The sequence below is a fragment of the Cyanistes caeruleus genome, chromosome 18 (genome assembly GCF_971803275.1).
Source record: "Cyanistes caeruleus chromosome 18, bCyaCae1.hap1.1, whole genome shotgun sequence".
In the NCBI taxonomy this organism is placed as follows: Eukaryota; Metazoa; Chordata; class Aves; order Passeriformes; family Paridae; genus Cyanistes; species Cyanistes caeruleus.
This window is the reverse complement of record NC_141718.1, coordinates 7,902,865-7,924,088: the sequence shown is the minus strand read 5'-3', so window position 1 is coordinate 7,924,088 and position 21,224 is coordinate 7,902,865. Positions and strand designations below refer to the sequence as shown.

Sequence of the window (21,224 nt, the reverse complement as noted above, 5' to 3'; positions counted from 1 at the left end):
AGATGAGCACTAGTTTTATTCTTTTTTTTCCAGGTAAAGAGAAAGATGTTAATTTCTGTCTTCCAAAGCAAAGATAACAACATTGGAGAGAAGATTTAGTTTAGTCACATAATTCTAAAACTATATTTGCTCTTAGTAGAGCTTCTGTTAGAACTGGTTGCTTTGAGGAGAAACTAAAATGGCCAGACTCTACGATAACTGTCTCAAATTTTCTTGAATTAAGGGGAAGAAAATTTTACTTAACTCATTCCTGTCAAAGCAAAAAAAAAAAAAAAATCCCTTCTTTTAATTTCCATTGCAATCTTACTAAAAGAAAATCATCTGAGTATATTGGGATTTAATTTTTGTAAGAGAAAGACTGTTGTATTCAATATAGCATAATAAATATATATAGTAGAGAAGAACAGCTGAATTTTTTAAGTTGGGAGATGGTAGAGAAAATAGATCAGAAATTATGAGATCTTCTACATTCCTGCTTTTATGCAACTGCAAACAAGTATCTTGGGAGCTTATTACTCATTAACCAAAAAACTACCCTTTGTTTCTTGGCAAGCAGGATAAGAATCAGATGAAATTAGGATTCCAATAAAAGTCAAGCTCTACTGTAAAGAAATAGAGGTTTATGATGATTAATTTGAGAGGCGGTGTTATTCTATAAAGGGCTGCATCATGTAACAGGATTGATTGGATTCCAGCTTCTAAAGCAAGAATCAACTACACGGTTTCATAATTGTCATCAAACAGAAAAATAAGAGAGAAAAAATGTTCTAGAAGTTTCCTTGGGTACTGTATGTTGATATCTGACTTATGTTTTTTTGCTGCCTTACATCTAATGCCTCACAGATATATTGTGCAAGATCTTATGGAGACAGATCTTTACAAGCTCTTAAAGACTCAACACCTCAGCAATGACCACATTTGTTATTTCCTTTACCAGATTCTGAGAGGGTTAAAATATATCCATTCAGCCAATGTGCTTCACCGTGACCTCAAACCTTCAAATTTGCTGCTTAACACCACATGTGATCTCAAGGTGAGTTGAAATTTCTTTCAGATTTGCCTGCCATGGTCTTCATAAATGAACTGCTATAACTGTGAGTGTGAGTTTTTACTGGGTATTAATGTGCTTTTTGTCCTGGAAAGATTGCCAAAACATTATTTGGTTTGATAAAATAATTATCAAGATTTGAGTGACTAAGAATCTGTTAGGCTGCTGTAATGAGTGCATCACTGTTTCCATCTGGAGGCTGACTTGGAAACAGCCTCTTTGAAAGCTGGGTGAAAATACTGATCTGAAGCAGTATCATGTTTACCTTAAAAGTAAACTCGGAACTGTGTATGTTTCAAGATTTGGTTTCTTTGTTTACACTGTTAATGTTTTGTTGTTGGAAAAGGATTTTGTATTAGTGGGCAGCTAAAGTGGCACGTGAGATTCAGTGCTGATTAAATGCACGGCAATTACTTAGGGAGAGAATGTTCCTAATTTGCATTTCCAGTGATGGGCTCTGTACTTGTTAATACTACAGAAGGATGAGCTTAGAGCTGTTATGATTCTTGGAAAATGTCAGCTCAATGCCTAGTGGCATTTAGTAAAGCAAACCGAGTGTGAAGGATTAGAACAGAAATAGAGAATAAAACAGAAAACATGCCATTCTGTACCTTTCAGTTCGCTTTGAGTCTTCAGTGTGATCATAGTTATCACACTTCTCCTTGTGATATGAGGAGAGCAGGATTTCAAAGTACCGCTCTCCATATCACAAAGAGCTGTTCAGCCTGAGTCTCCTCTGCTGGAAGATACTGCAGGAGGAACAGAGGAATCCAATAGAATTTGATAACATTGATAACATTGTCAGTGGCATAGGGACACTGAATAGGGAGCAGTTGTGTTAACTGTCCCTACTTACAGAAAAGGCTGGGGGGGAGGAAAGGAGCAGGTGAAGTTTACTTGAAGCACTGTTAAGCTGTGGAATTTGGTATCACAGAGAACTGGAGATACTGCAGTTTTTAAGAAACCACCAAGCAAGTTAGCAGAAATAAACCCTTATTGAGTGCTCCCTGTGGTTTGGAATCCCACAGTGGCAGACCCACAGAAGATAAGAGGGATTGGAATATGTTCCCTTTTACTCTGTACATCATGTATTTGCTGCTGGCCACTGATGGAGTGGAGTTGCAGCGGTTACAATGCTTGATCTGAAGTGATACAACTGTGTTTGTTGAATACTGTGTTGCTCCTAATTACTCTTTGTTTTGTAGTGTAGCTCAAACTTTCTCAATAAAAAAACCACAAAACAAAAATACCCTCTTCAGAGTGTGAACCGATTGTGGACTGTACAGGTTTGTCACAATTCAAGGAGTGTCACACAATTCCTTCTGTTTGTGTGCTGGTCCATTCTAAAGACTGACTACATGATCAACTCTGTCTACATTATGGAAACTCACAATTATTAAAATGACCAAGAATTGTTACCTACTGCAACAGGTGTGCAAAGAGGGTGATGAGGGAGAGATTTTTTTAAGGAAAGCTGCAAGTTAGTGTTTGTTTCAGGATTTTACCAATTACTCTGGAGATGCAACTGTTTGAACCACCATCTTATCAGTAACAATTAAACTTAATATCTCTGTTTTCTTTTATACAAATACACAGAGGCACAGGCTACTCAACAATACAACTGCAGATATTTCAGTATATTAGTAGTACTGTTGGTGTCATTTCATTTGCTTAGTAAATGGTCGTATGTACATGATCCTCCTAAATCTTCCCATCTGCTTGTAGCTTCATCCAATTTTAAGCCATCTCTGTTTAAAAAAACCCTGATACTGATTGTAAGAACATTGTTTTCACAAAGTGGAAGCTGAATATATAAACAGCATGCTGTAATTATTTATTTATTTGTTTGTTTATTTAATATTTAAAAATTTATTTAGCTGCAAAGTAATATTATCTGTCTCAGAGGCATCAGTTCTGCCTCTCCAAGGCATGAAGCACTGACTGACATACCTGGATCTTTCATTATGCAGATTTTTATTCTTTGCTATGACTTAGTCAAAATGACAAGAAAATGTGTCCATTATTGTATTACTCTCCAATTATTTCTTTTATTTTTGTTATTGTCTTTATTCACATGGAGAAGCCTAAAAACCAGCTCCTGGTGCTTTGCCTGCTCCCCATCATTTGCATGGGTGCAGTGGCCCCGCAGCCCCTGCAGCAGGGCAGCTGCTCTCACTCATTGTGTCCCGTTGGCACAGTCTGAGAAGTGTCTGCCCTCCCCAGCTACAGCCAGGGCTGTGCCCATCCTCACCTGGGGCTGCAGGCAGAGCCCTGGATCTCCAGCTTCCCTTTCACTCTGTGCTATCACTCCTGTCAGCTCTGCAGCCAAAACCTTTTCCTTGCAGCTTCAAAAGTCCTTCTCACTAATGGTGTTTCTGCTTTTCTGCTTAACCTGTTTCTGCTCCAGTCAGCAGGGGCTTTTTGTCATTTTAATGAGCTCTCTTTGTCATTATTCTTCCTTTCTGTCCCATGAGCATTTTTCTACTTGAGTTGAGAGATTCAGAGACATCTTCTGTAATTCAGTTCTTGCTTTTCACTGTGGACCAGAGTGTCTTTCTTCTTTTGTTTTAATAGTAACAAACCAGAGTGCTTTGTTTTGTGAAATACTGAAATTCTGCACAAGTCTCCTTGCCTGTAATCTTATCTAGCTTTTTCCGTGGTTAGGAGGAAGAGATTACAACAATTTCGCCTGCTGCATAATTATTTTCTGAAGTCTTTAAGCTGTTCTCTACAGTTTCTTGCTTTCTGTCTTTAGAAGAGGCTCTTCTGATTTGTACTCAGTCTTCATGTAAGCTGCTAATTGCACACAAGGCAGCTGCTCTGTTCTTGTAGCCTGGGAGAACCTTGCCATGCTTAAAAAAGGTGCTTTTGGGGTTGTTTTCTAAGGATTCAGGGAGCTGGGTTTATTTTTTTAATATGTAGCTTTAAGTGATGGCAGGCAGCTTGGCTTATGACATTGATCATTACATTTTCTTCAGACCCTCTGTAACAGTCAGCTGCTGAATCTTGTCTTTCAGATGTAGCTTTTAGTCAGCTGAAGTATTTCTTCCTTTACTGATCTATCAGTTATTTCTCTGACAGCCTATCCCTACAGGAAAATGAAGAAATATCTGCCAGGGCAAAGTGAGGTTTCTGTGGTTTTGGTAGGATTTTCCATTACTGACTTTATTGACTACAGCCTATTTTCACTTCACGTTTTCAATATAATCACTGTACACAATTAACTAAGAGTAAATATTATAAAACAAATGTAGCAGAGGAACCTCCCACTGTTTGCCACTCCTACATTTGATGCTTGGTTTTCCTGAGAGTATGAATTCTTCCATGGAAATACACTTTGTGTGGCAATCATAACCTGGTATATTTGGGGGGGCAGCAGAAGCTTGTGAATGTGTCTGATGTGCCAGCATTAGGCAACCTTGCCATTGACCTTTGGGATGGTAAGAAAGGAACAGCTGCTCTCTCTATAACAGTCTTTCTTCACATTTTCAATTTTTTAAATTTCTCTCTAGACACTAAATAGCTCTGAAAACAATGGAGCCTCCTTACCAGAGCATAACTAAAACAACGTTTTTTCTTTTTGCTGAACTCTCTAGTCTAAATCAGTGTTTGGTTTTGTTTTCATAGTTAGAAAAAGCTGTTTTCCTGATACGGGGTTGAGAAATACTTTCTTGCTTGTGTTTTGTTTTTTTGTTTTGTTCTTTTGGGGTTTTTTGTTTGTTTGTTTGTTTTTTGTGGTTTTTTGTTTTTTGTTTTTTTTTTTTGTTGTTGGTTTTTTTTTAGGCTTACGCTTCTTTTAACAGCCCATAATCTCTCCAATCCACCATTATCTCATGATTGGATAGGTTGTTTCTCATGCAAAGATGCAGCTTTTATAAAATAGGGTGTTGAACTTGGTTACAAATGTGTTGGTTGCTAATTATGTTTTCTAGAAATCTTTATTGCTTTTCTTTTTGTTTTCTGGTGAGTTTCTCAGAGGTTGGAGTAATGTATCTTTGTTTGGCAAAGATGCTATAAGGAAGCCCATAGTGGAACATAAATTTTGAACTGGCCCCTGAATGGCAGTTGACTATTCTTTGTAATTGATCCAAAACATTTTTCTTCACTTTTGTGCAATAATTTGTTTCTAAAACCATACGTTGCCATCACTGCTTTTGTGGGTGTTACAACATTGATTGGGGAATGGTGAATTAGTAATGTTATAATATTGGGAATGTGTCTAATGTGCCACTTTTTTCTATTTACTTCTCTAAAACCAGATCTGTGACTTTGGATTGGCTCGCGTTGCAGATCCCGATCATGATCACACAGGATTCCTGACAGAGTATGTGGCCACACGTTGGTACAGGGCTCCTGAAATCATGCTGAATTCTAAGGTAGGGGCAACAGTGAGCTTCTGGGGTGCTGCTGTTGCTGCTTATTTCCTTCCAACTATTCTTCCCCCTTCTGTGGTTTTAGGATCAGAATGCACGCACAGTCTTGGGGAGGAGTGGGCATGGGTTTCCAGTAGAGCTATTGGCTTGCAATAATTGTGATTCCATAATCAGTTATTGGGTACTAGAACTGAGTAATCACGTGCTTGACTTCCCACACCTCCAGTTCCCTGCCAGTCATGAGGCTGCTTCCATCACCTGCTGTGCCACTGAGCAGGACAGGAGCGGTAGGAATGAGCATTCCACTGCTGCCTCCATCAAGGCTACAAATGTTGCCATGATGTTATCTTGACATCTTAATTTAGGTTTAGAATGTATAATGAGGGTGAATCTGATTCTGAATGAAGGCATGTGATCCTTTTTATGTGTCAGTCTTAATTGCATTTCCATAGTCTTCATTAAATCATTCCTTTAGTTTTTATATATTTGGAATTACTGTTGTGTTCTGTGGCTGTTTTAAGGTGCATCCAATCCCTGTGTGGATGGTGGTGGTTCTTCAGAACCCCTGTGTTCACTCCCACAGCCAGACACTTGTTAGCAAAAACCTGGGTGACACCTGAAGCTGTATTTTATATTCTGGGATGGTTGTTGTTCCTGTAGGATTTACAGCTTTTCCAGTTGGTGGGTTTGTTTTGTTATGGCAGTAGCATGTCCAAGGCACTTTAAGAAAATAGACATCTGACCAATTGAGGGTTTTTTTCCCCAGCTGCTTGTATTTTGAACTTGCATCTTGTATTTTAAACCCTCAGCACTGAGGCTATCCACATCTACTTATCAAAGGCTTTCACAAAGAAAATATATTGTGGTTCTAAGAGGTGGTCACCTTAAAAGTTCCTGGCTTATTGTGTGATTCCTTTTATAATTCTGGCGCCTTGAACACAAGTGGTGAAGGGATGACATCCTGAGGAGCTGGTGTCTGGTGGCTGTGGGGACAGAGCCTTCCCAAGGGAGGGGCAGTGGCAGCAGGGGACACAGTGGGGCTCTGTCACTGCTGGGTGTCACTGCTGCACCTTTTCCTGTGGGTGGCACAGGTTATCCATACCCATGGATATCCCATTGTTCCATTCCCACTGTATCTCAGTGGCCTCTTCCCAGCATCTTCACCTCTTCCTGCCTGTTGTGTTGTACACAGCAGCCAACCAACAGCCATTGTTTTGGCCATTTCCCCCTTTGCCAAAGGGCCTGTTCTGGAATGCTGCTTAGATCCCCTCAGGAAGGACAGCTGCTTTCACACGAGTTCAGCACTATGTTCATGGGCTGTGCAATTCAGAGTACCTGGTTTCCAAATGTTTTAGTTTAAATTTGTTATAAAATTAGGGAATCTCAACAATTTGCAATTGGTAACAGATTTAGCTAAACTTAAAGAATCCTTTTGGAAAACTGTGTCTTGGAGACTTCAGTTTTTGCTACCCCTTCAAGGTAGTGTTTTGATATATGGCTCTTAATTATTTCATTTGTACAGAAAAAACAAACAGCATGAGCAAGCATGACTCATCTGAAAAAGAAAAAGATGATTTGTGTGCACTTTCAGTTTGCTCAAGTAACATGTTGCTGCTATTATGCAAAAATTTGACAAAAATGTATTTCTGCTTCACTTGCAGGGTTACACCAAGTCTATTGACATCTGGTCAGTGGGCTGCATTCTGGCAGAGATGCTCTCCAACAGACCCATCTTCCCGGGAAAACACTACCTTGACCAACTTAACCATATCCTTGGTAAGCTTTATGGAGCATTTCCACATCATCTGTCCCTCTCCATCGTTTCTGCCAGCTGGGCTGGTCTTTCTCCAGTGGGTCACTGTGGAAGGTGTGGATCTGCAGGTGTGGCCACTGTCCCCTCTAGTTATTTTTGCAGCAATTGCTACAGGTAATCATTGCTTTGGGGACAGCTAAAGAACACTTACTAATTTATTTACTACATCAGAGATATATTTTTAAAACAAAATTAAAAAAAAAAACTAGAATCTCATGTATTATTAGGTCCAGGTGAAATTCTTTGAAATGTCTATAGGTACACCACTTACTGGGTGTAAGATTCTTTTAAAGAGATTAGAGATCATTAGGAAATCAGACCCATTTATTTTTTTTAAGAATGTTTTTTAGTAAAAGTTTCTAAAACTCCTCAGGTATTCTGTAGCCTTAAAGCATTTGATCTGAAATCTCCTTCCCAGAAATTTTAATCCTGAGTTCTAGCAGATATGATACAGCTGTATTAATGTGTTTTTCATAGAATGCACTGTTGTTTGTATTTGTATTTTTTAGGTATACTTGGATCCCCTTCCCAAGAAGATTTGAATTGTATAATAAATTTAAAGGCCAGAAACTACTTGCTTTCTCTACCACACAAAAATAAGGTACCATGGAACAGGCTGTTTCCAAACGCTGACCCCAAAGGTATTTTATACTCTGTTAAATTGTATCAAAGTAATGGCAGGATGGGAGCTTTTATAACCTAAGAATTTGTCTTTATATTGGAAATAGAACATGCAGATGCCTTAAAATAGCACTGTTAATCTAATATAAAATCATAAATCAGCATAAAGCCCTCACACTAATTTATCTTTTTAATGCAATTTTTAGTAACTTTAAGATTACCTGTTGTGGAGTTTGGTCTTTAACTTACATGTGAAATCCAAACTCTTGTCACTGTCCTTGGAAGCACAGTACATTTTTCAAGTGCTGAACATCAGTACTGGATTTTGGCACTGACATCAACAGTGTCTAACATCAGATAGGAGGCAGCTGCTTGCTGCTGCCCTGGGTAGAGTTTGTGCAGACTGCATCAGTTGTAGGTCAAACAGGGTCTCGTCAGTGAGTGGGATCCTTAGGTACCATCAGAGCTTAGAATTTAATGGGTTAAAAAATTCAACTAGGACATGTGGAGCAAAAGTTATAAAAGCAAGGAATACAATAATTGTTAACTTTTCTTAATAAGGCTTTCCTAAAGGGTAAATATGATTTTGTTTTGCTAGATAGCTGTTAATTTACCTTTTATACTCAGCTTCATACAGTTTAAGGGTGGTTGTGTTCACAGTACAGCGCTCTTTTACGTGCTCTAACACAATTCATAAGTTACTTCTTTTTTAACTGACATGATAATTTACTCTTAGTGGATATGATCAGGTACTGAATTACCATGTTAAAGCTGATTTCTGCAGATGGAACTGTATGGAGCTGATTATCCCTGTCATTGAGGAAAACAGCAGTGATTTATTCTGCTTTTATAACAGTGCTCATCAGTGTGAGAATCCTCCCCGTGGGCTTTGACAGCTCACTGGCAGCCATGCTGGTACCTCAGCAGAGGGGGAATGTGCCGTTTGGTGCGGCACCTTGGCAGTGACACCCCGAGAGCAGCTGTGCCAGGGCAGCTTTCGGGAGCTGGCTGTCACTCAGGGCAGGAACAGCGCTGTGCCCGCCGCGCTCCGGCTGGGGGTGAGCTTGGGAGCTGCCAGTGCTGAGGGAGCAAAACACTGAGTGATGCTTTCAGTGCAGCTCTGAGGCTTTTGGAGTTGCCCTCAAATGCACTTGGGTCTCTTGTGCAGTGCTGGGTGCTGCACAGACCCAGAGGAGCTCACTGCAGTGGTGGGTTGATGGTGGTGGTGCATCCTCCCTCTCCAGGCTGCGATGTGACCTGAGGTCACAGGTGTGAGCCTCATCCTGCTGAAAAGCTGCAACTGCTGCACTACATCAAGAAGCCTCTGTTAAACATCTGGTTCATAAATGATGGGGTGAGGAGAAGAAACGTGATGAGATTTAGGATACTGCAGATATCTTAGGGCTTCTTGCTCCTATAATCAGTTTTTTTCTCTTCTTGGAAAAGGGAAATGTGTTACAGGCAAAGTAGCTGACCAGCTGCAGTAGCACTGATTTGTGATGTCTGTCCAGAATTTCACCAGACCTCACTCTCTGTCTTACTGGATCTTCAGGTTCTTTATGGATTCTTTATGAGCTCTCTTCAACAGATTTTCCCTGAATCTCATGAATATAAATGTATTTGTATCTTCTCTGGAGAGTATCTTCTGTGCTGCTGGTTGTGCCAGAATATTTCACTGCGGTGATCTAGAACTCCTAATGACTTCTGGATGATACTTTCTTCTGTAAACAGCCAAGTTTTCTTTTCAGAATAAGAACGTATGCATAATTACTTATTTCAGAAAAGCTCCATCTTAGTTTGGGTTTTGGCACAAAAATCCAAAGCATTTTTCTGAGAGAAGAAAAAGTCTCATCTATTTAATTTCTGTTGTAGTCCAAACCAGATTGTACCGTAGTATTCTGTGTGTTTCTTGCCTTACCATCCGTTCTGGGGCTGAAGGGCCTGTGGCAGGGTACCGCCTCCACTGGAGCAGGTGGTGCCCAGGAATGCCGAGAGAGGGGCAGGCACAGCCTCTGTGCCAGGTCCCAGCTGCAGCAGGGGAGCTCCAGGGGTGCACTGCCATTAGCACAGACCTTGGGTAGTTGGTTTGTCTGGGTAAGGTCAGGCTTTGTAACACTTTCGTGGAGTGTGTATTAAATTCTTGCTCACTTTTTTTCCTCTTAGCACTTGATTTGTTGGATAAAATGTTGACCTTTAATCCTCATAAGCGGATTGAAGTGGAGCAAGCTTTAGCCCATCCATATCTGGAGCAGTATTATGATCCAAGTGATGAGGTAAAGATGTTGTTAAAATGTAAACATTGATAAAATGATACAGCTGATTATTTTCTACTTTAGTTTAAGGGTAGTGTTTCTAGTGTACTAATCGAGTTGAAGAACAAATTGCATCAATTTACCAAAATGTGTATTTCTCACTTTAGTGCAACACTTAGGAGATGCCACACAATAAATAGATACTAAGGTGCCTTCCCTCTCCAGAAAATGGAGATTCTCAGCTCATGTGAGGCCTGGTTTCATAATGTCTGAGGTAAAGGAGGAGAATGACTGTGTTTGCCATCAGATTAAAAATCCGGAATCAGGCCTGGCTGTAGTTCAGGTAAAATTCTGAGGAGATTCCTGGCTCCTTTTTGTAAAGAAATAGGGGAGGAGGAAATAAGCTAGTTTTCCTTAAGGGCCAGATATGTTTATTCCAAGAAATAAAAATGTTTAAGATAATTTTTTTTCCTTCACATAGATTTGAGCCTCAAATAAGTATTTCAACTTGTGGTTTGGATTTGACTGGCCACTTACTGTGGTTGATGTAAAATTTGGTAAACTAATACATAAAGCTCACATAGGACTAATAGGGGGAGTTCTGCCTTGAAGACTGCTCAGTGTTGGATATTTTTGTGAAAGACATTTTCAGATTTTTTTCCCCATCCATAAAAGAACTGCATGAAATTCAACAGCACAGTGACATTAAAGTAATCACATTTCTTTGTATCATTAAGCCTGTAGCTGAAGCACCCTTCAAGTTTGATATGGAGTTGGATGACTTGCCGAAGGAAAAGCTGAAAGAATTGATTTTTGAGGAAACTGCAAGATTCCAGCCAGGATACCGATCTTAAATCGTGCATAGGTAAAGTCACAGCAATAGGGGACACTCGAGCACGGGGCACATTTGGGACTCGGGTGCTGCTGGTGAAATGTAGGACTTACCTTTCCCAGTGCCCAGTAGTTTCCTGTCCAAGGACTTGACCTCAGTCTTGTCCTGTTTCTGAGGAGTTTTTGTTTGCCCACAGCATTGAAGTGTCCACATGGAACCCAGGCACCTGTCTGAGGTGCTTACCTTGTTTGTAGTTTGCATTTAGGGAATAAGAATTGCATTATAATAGTGCTGCTTAGAATAAAAGCAATGGTAACACTTTGAAATGCAAATTTTATTGAAAAAAACATTTTAAGGGGCAATGTTCTTCATATATTACAGATACATAATTTTATCATATGGCTTCAAACACATTTAGAAAAAACTCCTCCTAAATGTAATGTACAAAGGAGAAATCTCTTAAACTATTTCAAAGGAAAATCCCCTTTTTTTTACCTGAAACTTTAGTATGACCTATCTTTAGTTTTAAGTAGCTCCCAAATAGTGTAAGTAAATAAGAATAGGTATTTAACTAGTCATAAATTAATTATAACTAATCTTCCTAGCATTTTGATGGTCTGAAAGTTTAATTTAAAATGAAATATACTGATATTCACTGACTCTGACTCCTTTTTTTTAAATCTATTAACTTAATTGGTCTTCTTGTACCACAAGGCTTACAAGTCTCAGGAGTTTCATACCAAATTGGTCAAACACTGATTTGATTGGAATACCTGTGAAACTTCTGTGATACTAATAGGGGAAAATATCAAAGTTTTATGAGTGGAAAGGTAAAACAAGCCAAAGGCAACAGGCTGCCCTGGGCTGCCTGGTTTGTGCTGTCTGCTCTCGTCCCTCAGAGCAGCATTCTGCAGTCACTGCTTTGTGTGTGGGCAGTTCCAGCGGGAAGGTGAAATTTTGACCCAGGGCACTTCCTTGCTGCCAGAAATCAACGACTCTGCTGGCAGTATGCAAGAGCTTTGTGGCTTTCCTATAAACAATAATTTTTCTGCACTAAAAAAATGTGATTTCATTTTCTGCATTGGATATACCCCCAGGTTTTCATTTAATTATGAATTAATAGGAAAGAAAAAGAAAAAAAAAGTGGGGGAAATGTAAAAATACAGTTTTTACTTTAATAGGATAACTGCTGTTGCCACTGGCTTGAATATTTAGGTGTATAGAACCTCACAAATTAACAAATTCCAATTTTTTCAAATACTGCATTTTGTTTATTTAAACTTGCTAGGTGATATTGGAACTGTTGTAGTAATTAAAAGGTAGGGAAATCTGAGGTTCACACACTGGTTCTATAAGTTTGCATTGTTAGTAGATCAGACCTGGGACACAGTAACTGGCTGGTGTTAATGTCCTACACATCCCATGTTTTCTGTGTGAGAGCACAGCTGTGCCCGTACACATGGTGGAAGAAAGTTACATAAATTTTTAGGAGCAAGATGAAGCCTGATCCTAACAGGCTGTAATCACAAGGAAGGGCAGCAAGTGGTTACTGCTATGGTAAATCATAGTTCGTGATCTCTTGCTTCCCTCTTTGCCCAGGCCATACTTACCTAGGTTGTGTTAGGGATTAAGGGATAAAAAGATTAGGGATAAAGATATCAGTGATCCATTGCTAGCAGAAATTTCTGGTTTGATAAAAATGCTACTATGCAGAGTTGATTTGGCCAGCACAATATTGAAATTGAAATATTGTACTTAGCTTGACAAGGATATGCTGGCAATTTGTCCAAGTCATTTGTGGTTAGGATTGCCAGCTATGCCACAGCACAGCAGTTTAAACATAGCTGCTTGACATCCTAGTGAGGGCCAGTCCCCAGGAGCTGGCTTCAAATGCACAGTAACGTGTCCTGCTGTGCATTCCTGTTCCCCTGCGTGCTCCCCCCTGTGCTTTACCAGCCAGCTTTTCTCACTGGGCTGTTTCTCCAGATTCAAAGTGTCCCCTGCGCTGTGGGTTTTGGAATTGAGAAGCAACATGAAAATAACAGATTTTTGGGTTCAGACAAACAATGTACTTCATTGACTAGTTATGTTTAATCTTCCTAATACTTTATATTTTAATTTCAATTAATATTTAATTTTAATTTAAGAATTACTAGTCTAAAATTTCTCCAGATTCTTTTTTAACATCTGTAGATCCTGCTGGCTGTGGCTCATGGTAAACACGGTGTGCACAGAAATAGGAAAGGGCTTGTTTTAAAAGGTGGTGTTAAACTTCCTTCACTGAAATATATCTCTGCTCTCTTTTGTAGGACAAGGACTTAAAGGACTGGGCGTGCTCAAACGTTGCTGTTCCTCTTCCCAGTTCTTTATTGTTGGTCATGTCTTGTGGCCTCTCTCAGCTTATCCACTAACTCCTTTGAGCCATTCAGGAGGGCGGTTCCTGGTAGTTTTGGCTTTTCATGCTTTCGATGAATCTTTTAAGCCTGAAGAATTGTAATTGACACTCCTATGCGTAATGCCCATTGTTGACCTGTTGCAGTACTGTACTGTACGTGCACCTACTGCTGCCCGTGTTTTAACTGCTTGCTTTCTGGTTTGAAAGATGCAGTGGTTCCTTTCACTCCTGGATCAATATCCAAGAAGAGAGTTCATTAACTTGTAAGACGTTTACACCATGAACTATGTTTTTTCTGACTTTACTGAAGTCGCTGGCATTTTTTTTTTTAGAAAAGCTACTATTCAGGGCACTTTAAGTCAGTGACATCCCAGATTTTTTTTGCACGTCCTTTTTAAATAGAAATGGTTGGTTAGCATCCAGCAGAGTGTACCATTATGCTATGGATTGCAGCATAAGTTGTGTTCATGTTAATCTTGCTTATGCACTTGTTTGGGTGTCCTGTGCTGTACATACAGGTATTCTATCCAGTGTAAGAGCCACATAGGAGCCCAACTTAACTGAACTCATCTAAGAAACATTTTTCCATGTATTGACAAAATTTGTACTTTTTTTCTCCCTGCTTTTTCTAAGAGAGATCATTTAAAGTTTACCCACGTTGGAGGCATAGTACTCCCAAAGTTCCTACCATGCAGTAGTGTCTGTACGGCCTGTGCAAAGGCAAGGTGGCAGCTGCAGCTGCTGTTTGCTCCCTGAGTGCTGGAAGGGTTAACACAGACCACGATGGCACCATGACCCCATGGCCAGTGCTTTTCCTGGGCAAGGCAGCCGTACCTGGTGGCAAGCAAGAAACCAAAATATGATGTTAATTAACTCAGTCTGCATCCTGCATACCAATGAAATGCTTCAAATGAGGATTGATAGTTTTGACATTTGAATCTAATCACTGACATTCAGATTCTTGCAGAGAGGAACACTGCATCTTCAAATGAGAAAGTTTGATTTCACTTTTGCTCCTACAGCATGTCAGCATCTCAAGTTCATTTCTTGCAACCTACACTATGGTGATTTGTAATCAAGCCTCCATGAGCTCGTGACATGAAGTACTGTTCTGTTGTCAAGTACTATCAAACTTTTCTGATAATGCTGAGTTATGACAACCAAACAAAGCTAGCACTAAATAACGTTTAAAATTGTATACCTTTTAATGATCTTTTCAAGTATTTGTTACTGAAATTGTATAATGTGGAGTTTACTAGGTGTTATGTTCCAGTGCAGTGCCTCCTTTTCTTTCCCCACTGCTCTCTGTGGTGAGAAATTTGCCTTGTTTAAAATAATTACTGTGCCCTCGCATGACTGTTAAAGCTTTCTGTGCAAAGATGATTGTCTAAGTGCCACATGCCTATGATTGAGAAAAAAAAATTAATCTATTGTTACCTCTGAGTTGTGTTCAACTGAAATGCTATTCAACAAATAACTTAGGAAAAATAGTTCTATTTTTAGCTTTTCATATCTCTGCTGTCTTTTTCTCATTTTATTTTGGCAGCAGTGAAGAATGGATTGTATAAAGACTGCTTGCTAATATGAACAAAATGCACTTGTAATTCCTGGAAATAAATTTAAATCTTATATCTTCACATTAACATTAAGAATTAGTTTTTGGTTTCCTCTTGGGTAATGTCTATGAATGGAAATCAGGTTCAATTGCTACTGTAGTACATAAGGATGCTGGCTGGTTAATAACTCCAGGCTTCCTCATACCACTTAGTCTGCTCTTCAGAGAAATCTAGAAAGCCATTAACTTAGACTCCAGTAGATAAGGGTGCTTACAAGATTCCATTTCAAAATTTTCTTTTTCCTATAGTTTAAGTGTTAGTCTGCCAAAATTAATTTTTAATAAGCAAGGGTTCATCATTAAAGGGCATTTTCTATTAGGAAGTTCCTGTGGTACATAAATCTCTGTTGTGGGGAACAAATTTGGAGCATTGTCAGGACACTGCACAAGTGATCATGGAATCGTTTTATGGAACCTATGCTAAAAACATTTCTATAGAAGAAATATGCACTTGACTGTTGATACCAGTGTAGAAATTTCTCTTGACCTTTCTACACATCTTTACCAAAATGCTTTTCTCACTCAGTTTTGAAAAGTTGAAATATTTCTAGAATCTCTGCTACTTGCATGATCATCATTACAACAGGAATCATTTTTGGCATGATTGGAAAGATGACTGTTACTGAAATTAGTTTGTAACACCTCAGTTTTAATTTATTAAGGAAGAACTTTGGCAGCTTACTTCACCCTTCTCTTTCCCAATTATTTTCTTTTAATAATTTCTTTAATTTGGGATGTTTGGGGAGGTGTAGACATACCCCTGCATCCTGTCTCTGTGAGTGAGAAGCCGAGGGTTTGCTTTACCTAATGTCTGGTGCTTTTGGGCTTTCTTCCTTAGCTACTTTTGCTGAATCCAATTGGCATCCATAATAACCACATTAATCAATCTTTTACTGAATTCAGTAAACATTGTTGGGTTGAATTTGTTGATGCGTCAAATGCTGAAGCATGATTATTTTTTTTTATTTTTTTATTTTTTTTGAAAAACAGATTTTGATCAGATTTTGAAAATAGTTGAAAGAAGGTGCCTCTAACAACACTGTGTTAGGTCAGTTATTTCATAATTTTACATTGGGTTCTTTATGCAGTTTTTATATTTTAGAGCAGAGAACAGCAACTCTTAAAAGTAGCATGCATATTTCATGGTAAAGATGCTTTGGGAATAAGGAATGTAAACAGTTCACTGTCAAAAACATTCCAACCTTACTAAAGAAAAATATGCAAACACAAAATTCTCATGGATGCTTTGGCAAACAAGCGTCTGACTCTGCTGTCCTGCCTGTGGCCAGACTCTTCCTCACCCCGGTGACACCAGAGCTGGGCCGCCTGCGCCGGGAGCTTCCGGGAGTGGCAGTGGGGACAGAACTCGGCAGTGGCCAAACAAAACCTGAGGAGCTGAGCAGGGCTTTCCTTGCAGAATGAGAGAAAGAAAAACCTGTTGTTGCTGCCCACTGTAATATGCTATGATATATTTATACCATGTCGAAGTTGTTTGCTGAGCAACTGTACTATAGATTTAAACTTTATTAATATATATTTGCTTATGTTAGTGTAGTTTATATAGTCCTTGGTTACTGATAAATTTATTGTGTTGTTACAGCACAGTGATATGGTATAAATATAGGTCTATACATACACACCATATACTTATGAATTTGGTCCCTTGCATAGTACTTTTATATTTGTACAGCAATGTCTTCAAGCAATCCCAGATTTTAGGGGAAATATTTTTGTAAATGCAGTGGTTTAAACGAAAAAGTCCAAACAATCCTTTTACTAAGTTTTAAATACATTTGTGGTTCAAAATGGTTAGTTAACAATTGAAATCAAGACACTAAATTAGTGAAAAGTGCACATTAGTAAAGTGAAGCTTACAGTGGTTTTTGTAGCATGTGCTGTGATCAAACCAAGTAACACATCGGCGGAAATGTAAAAGTTGGACTACATGTGTAAATCTAGAACAAATTTCTAAAGGTTGCAGCTGGTTTACTTACTATTGTTGCCTTTTCTTGTGTTGTATCAGTGTAGAGCACTCTTAAAATACTCAAACTGCTTTGTCTTTGCTTTGTACTGTTGGTGCCTTCTTAGTCATGTACCCCACAAGTCCTGCATAGCTAATTTAGTTAATGGTAAGTTTAAAATAAAAAAGCAAAGGAAGATTTTATAAAAAATAAATAAATCATTTTCTGTATGTTCTTATTCATTGTAACAATTAAACATTTATATTGTGACAGATTTGTGATTTGGTTAATCTGTATAGATCAATTGTAAGTAGCAAAGGTTTATATTTCGTCTTATTCTTTTGATGTTGTAAACGTTTGTGATTTCCTTTTTTAAATCAGGTAACTTAATGTTCTGTTTTGTTTTTGACATCTGAATCTTGTAAAAACAAATGCAAAGAAAATCATTAAATTGTGTCCCTGTATTACCAAACCAGCATAGTTCCGTGCATGTCTAGAACAACTGGGACTTTGCTTTGCCCTGAGCTGGTCCATTGGCTGATCCAAAACTGCCCCTCCTTGGAAGTGCACAGGGAGCAGCCTGCAGGCAAGAGCTGTAACTGCTCAAGGTGTGTGTGCCCCTGTGTAACTGTACCAGCTTGCAATTAAATTAGGGAAGCCATAAAAAAAAACCAAACAAAACCACAGATGAGCTTTCTTTACAGACAGGCAGAAATGTTTTATCTTCGGTGTGAGAAAATGATGAAGTCTTGACCTGCTGAGTGATGCAAATCAATTTCAGTGTATCTGTTGGTTCATGGGCTTTTTTGACACTCTTTAATGGATATTCGTATTGCACGGTTCCCATGAAATCTTGAAAATTACTTGCATGATCCTTAGAAACCAAATGTTTTCATTTCAATATAAAAAGGTTCTTCTCCAACCAGGGGTTGGAACTGGGGGATTTCTGGGAGCAGTGCAAGTTCATATCACTGTCATGGACTTTTAATTCTTCTTCAAAGAACTGAACTCTTAAAAGGTGTAGCTGGATAATGGCAGCTAAAAACTTCTCTAATTAATATGAAAAGGCAAAAAATGTGACCTGAAACTAAAGAAAGCTTAACCATAATTGAGAGGTCTGTAACAGCTCTGAGAACTGGCTTGTAAAAATTCATCTCGCATTCCCCTCCTTGGCTTTCACTGCAGGATACAGATTTCTTCCCCCCGCAAGAATAATACAGAATTTCATTTTCACCATGTTTTCTATGTGTTCTTACATTTTGTTGGCTGTGGCTGTTCCTCTGGCAGAAGGTGTGTTCATCGTAGCATGCGCTTCAGGGTGGGACCTCAAGGTACAACTGTACAGCTGCTTGGCTCCAGGAAGGTTTTGACAAGCAACTGATTGATTCAAGGTTGCTGTGATCCTTGTTTCAGTGGGATTAGTTTGAAATATTCCCCAGAACTGGCTGTAAGTTCTCCATCTGTAAGCTTCAGGTGTAGTGGGCACTCCTGAGCTGTTACGCACACGGGTCAGGGTGGAGGTTCCAGTGAGCACCCCCGGGTGCTGAGCAGATGCTGCACTTCACTCAGGAAGGCTGGCACAGAGCTGCTTTTGAGTACAAGCCATGTTTTTTGGAAGAGATTAATGTAGGTCTGATGGTATCAAGCTGTGTAGAACTCTGACCCAGGACTTTGCAGACCAAAGATAATTTTGTGTTGCGCATGTTTCATCTTCAGTTATCCTTTCTACTAAATAGCATATATGTAACACTGAAAAGCTTAAAAAAACCCAAAAAAACATTGCAGGTATGTAGGAAACTCACAAACGTCGTCACATTGACATACGCTGTGTCTGTTGGTGGTTACCTTGCTCTGATGTGTCTTCTCACCACACGAGTCCAGGTAGCTTCAGGAGGAGTTCTAGAGCTTCAAGTCTGCTTCCAAAGGCAACTTCGGTGTGTCTGCTGAACACCACCCTGGTGTCAGAGGTGTTCACATCCCCATCAGAAAGGCGGCCCCACTCAGGAGCTGTTTCTGTGAAGCCTCATCTTGGGACTTGGATGTGAGAACTGTTCTGTAACCCCTCTGTCTTTTCCCTGTAATTTGTAAATTACACGGGTGACTTTCCTTCATGTGTTTTCTAAAACTCTGCCTTTTTTTTTCAGTATGTCTTGCTATTGGCAATTGACTTCTCTCTGTTTAAACTGAAGTCTAAACAAGTTCCAGTTGTTACAAAAAAAAATCTTTATGGGATTTGTCAGCTTTCTGATGGTAAACAGTAGATTATTGATCCTGTTAAACTGATGTACCTTGTGAATACTGGAACCTTCCTGCAACTTCTCTAAAGCTGCCTCTCGTTTTCATGCACATACACAGAGCCCATTTTTCCTGAAGTTCCTTCTCTTTCCAGCTAATTAATTAGTGTGGTAGAGAAATGTGTGATCCTTCTAGCTTAGTACAGAGGCAGCTTATGTTTGTACCTGAAGGCTGAAGAAAGGAGACTTGAAGTCTTCCTTTGCCAATTTCCCCGAAACAAGCAAGAAATACCTTACCAGGGTCTTGGGTTTGCAGTGTTTTCTCACCTAAAAAGACAATAATAAAAATACTTGATTTCTCTTGCCAGTCTGTGAGTTTGTGTGCACTCAGCTGTTGGCTGCTGCCTGCCCCGTCTCCTTGCCTTGCTGTTTGCACTGGCCTGACCTTTGATCTGAGTTCCTCTTCCAGCGACTGCTCTTCCTCAGGGGTTTACACTTTCCATGTTGGGATCTTTCTCTAAAGTCCCTTGTCTGCTCTGGCCTGGTGACTTCATTCCTTTGCTTCTTACTTTTCCTTACCTTGCATGTTTGTAGATTCCTGCAGTCTCACAGCTCTGCTTTTATTTGCTTCTTTCATTTTTTGCCTGTAGAGCTGAGCCAAGGACACAGCTGTGCTTCGCAGAGCTGGGCCTGGGTACAGACAGCTGACCCCGGAGCCCTGGGATAAAACCCAGATAGCGCACAGCAGCTCCAGCCCTGGGATGGCACCAGCAGTGCAGGGATCCCTTATTCCACCTTGTGATTTTAATTCTGACCTTGAACACACAGCTTAGAAATACTGGAAGGTGTTAATCTCTATCTGTGATGTGTGATCTGTGTCTGAAAATTCAGGCTTTTTAGCAAAAAAACTCCAACAAACCCAAAGCTGTAAGAGACTCTGCAGAATTTTTTGAAATTTGCTATTACTAAGAGACTTGAGATGCACCTTTTAGGGGGTTGTTTGTTTATTTGTTTTTGTTGGTTTGTTGTTCGTGATATTTTGTAACATCCAAGACTAAATGGCTTGCTGTGAACATCTTTTTCTGCCTTAAAACTGCAAATGTAAAAATGCTGAATATTTAGAATTTTGGCTTGTGACTCACTGAACTGATGATACCGCAAGAGAGCTGGAACGTTTTTTAGTCAAGCCTTTCTCCTAAGTCATCTTTAATTTTGATACTAGTATTAAAAAGGAAATTTGGACTAAAAAATCCTTTTTTTCTTCCTGGAAGTGTTAAAACTCACAGAAATTCTAATTTACAGTTGAGGCACCACAGACTGAAGAGTTCAAACTTTAGACTTTTTTAATGCATTCTGTGTTTTTAAAAAACTTTTGGTTAGTTTTTGTACACATACATACTTTTGCAGGCTTTCTGAGTAGGTTTGCACAGGTGTGGAGGGGACACAAACTTGCAGGCCAGTTTTCCCACTCAGAAATATTTCAGTGGGTGTTGTGCTGTCACTGTAGCTCTGTGTTTTGATTCTGTTTGCCTTTGTGCAGTATAAGCGCAGCACTCCAGACAAAAGTGGGGATTGAAAACAAAACCATTTCTTAATCATTCTGTTGTAGCTAAACTTAATATAAACTTGGATTTGAGGATATGCTTGGTATTTTGGAAGAACTGTGTTAAGCTGTTTTTACAGCTGACTTGGTGACATTTCTGTAAGTAAAATATGCTGTTGTTCCAGCATGGCAAAGGTCTGCATAATTCATGTGCTCAACTTAATCACTGGTTTTCTTCTTGTGACAATAAATGGCATTGTACCAAAAGCAATATATCCTGTGTGTAGTTAGTAGTGGAAATAATTATTACTGTGCAGCTTGTATTTTCATTGTCTTTGCAGCCACTAGCATGGATTGTGTGCACTGACAGTCGCTCCAGGCTATTAAAGATGTCTGGGGGGAAAACCAAGTCCTGAATAACACTTGTTTGCTTTCTGGAAGCTGGTGGTATACTTTGAAGCAGAAAAGGGTTGCAGCTGGTGCTGCATTAAGCTTATTTTCTTCTGAGTCTTGTCATCAGAATAATCTAAGTCTAGA

General features: G+C 39.3%; 1 protein-coding gene across 1 annotated transcript in view; it reads left to right on the top strand.

The window, feature by feature from the left end:
* The window catches only part of MAPK1 (mitogen-activated protein kinase 1), a 33,968-nt gene extending 16,586 nt beyond the window's left edge, over window positions 1–17,382 (top strand). Inside the window, exons 3-9 of the mRNA XM_086856305.1 lie at window positions 844–1,033; window positions 5,308–5,424; window positions 7,083–7,197; window positions 7,744–7,875; window positions 10,019–10,128; window positions 10,845–10,972; window positions 13,249–17,382. Coding sequence (XP_086712431.1) covers window positions 844–1,033; window positions 5,308–5,424; window positions 7,083–7,197; window positions 7,744–7,875; window positions 10,019–10,128; window positions 10,845–10,961 — 781 coding nt within the window. The 3' untranslated portion in view covers window positions 10,962–10,972; window positions 13,249–17,382. The remainder of the gene's footprint in view (window positions 1–843; window positions 1,034–5,307; window positions 5,425–7,082; window positions 7,198–7,743; window positions 7,876–10,018; window positions 10,129–10,844; window positions 10,973–13,248) is intronic.
* Window positions 17,383–21,224: the final 3,842 nt, after the last annotated feature.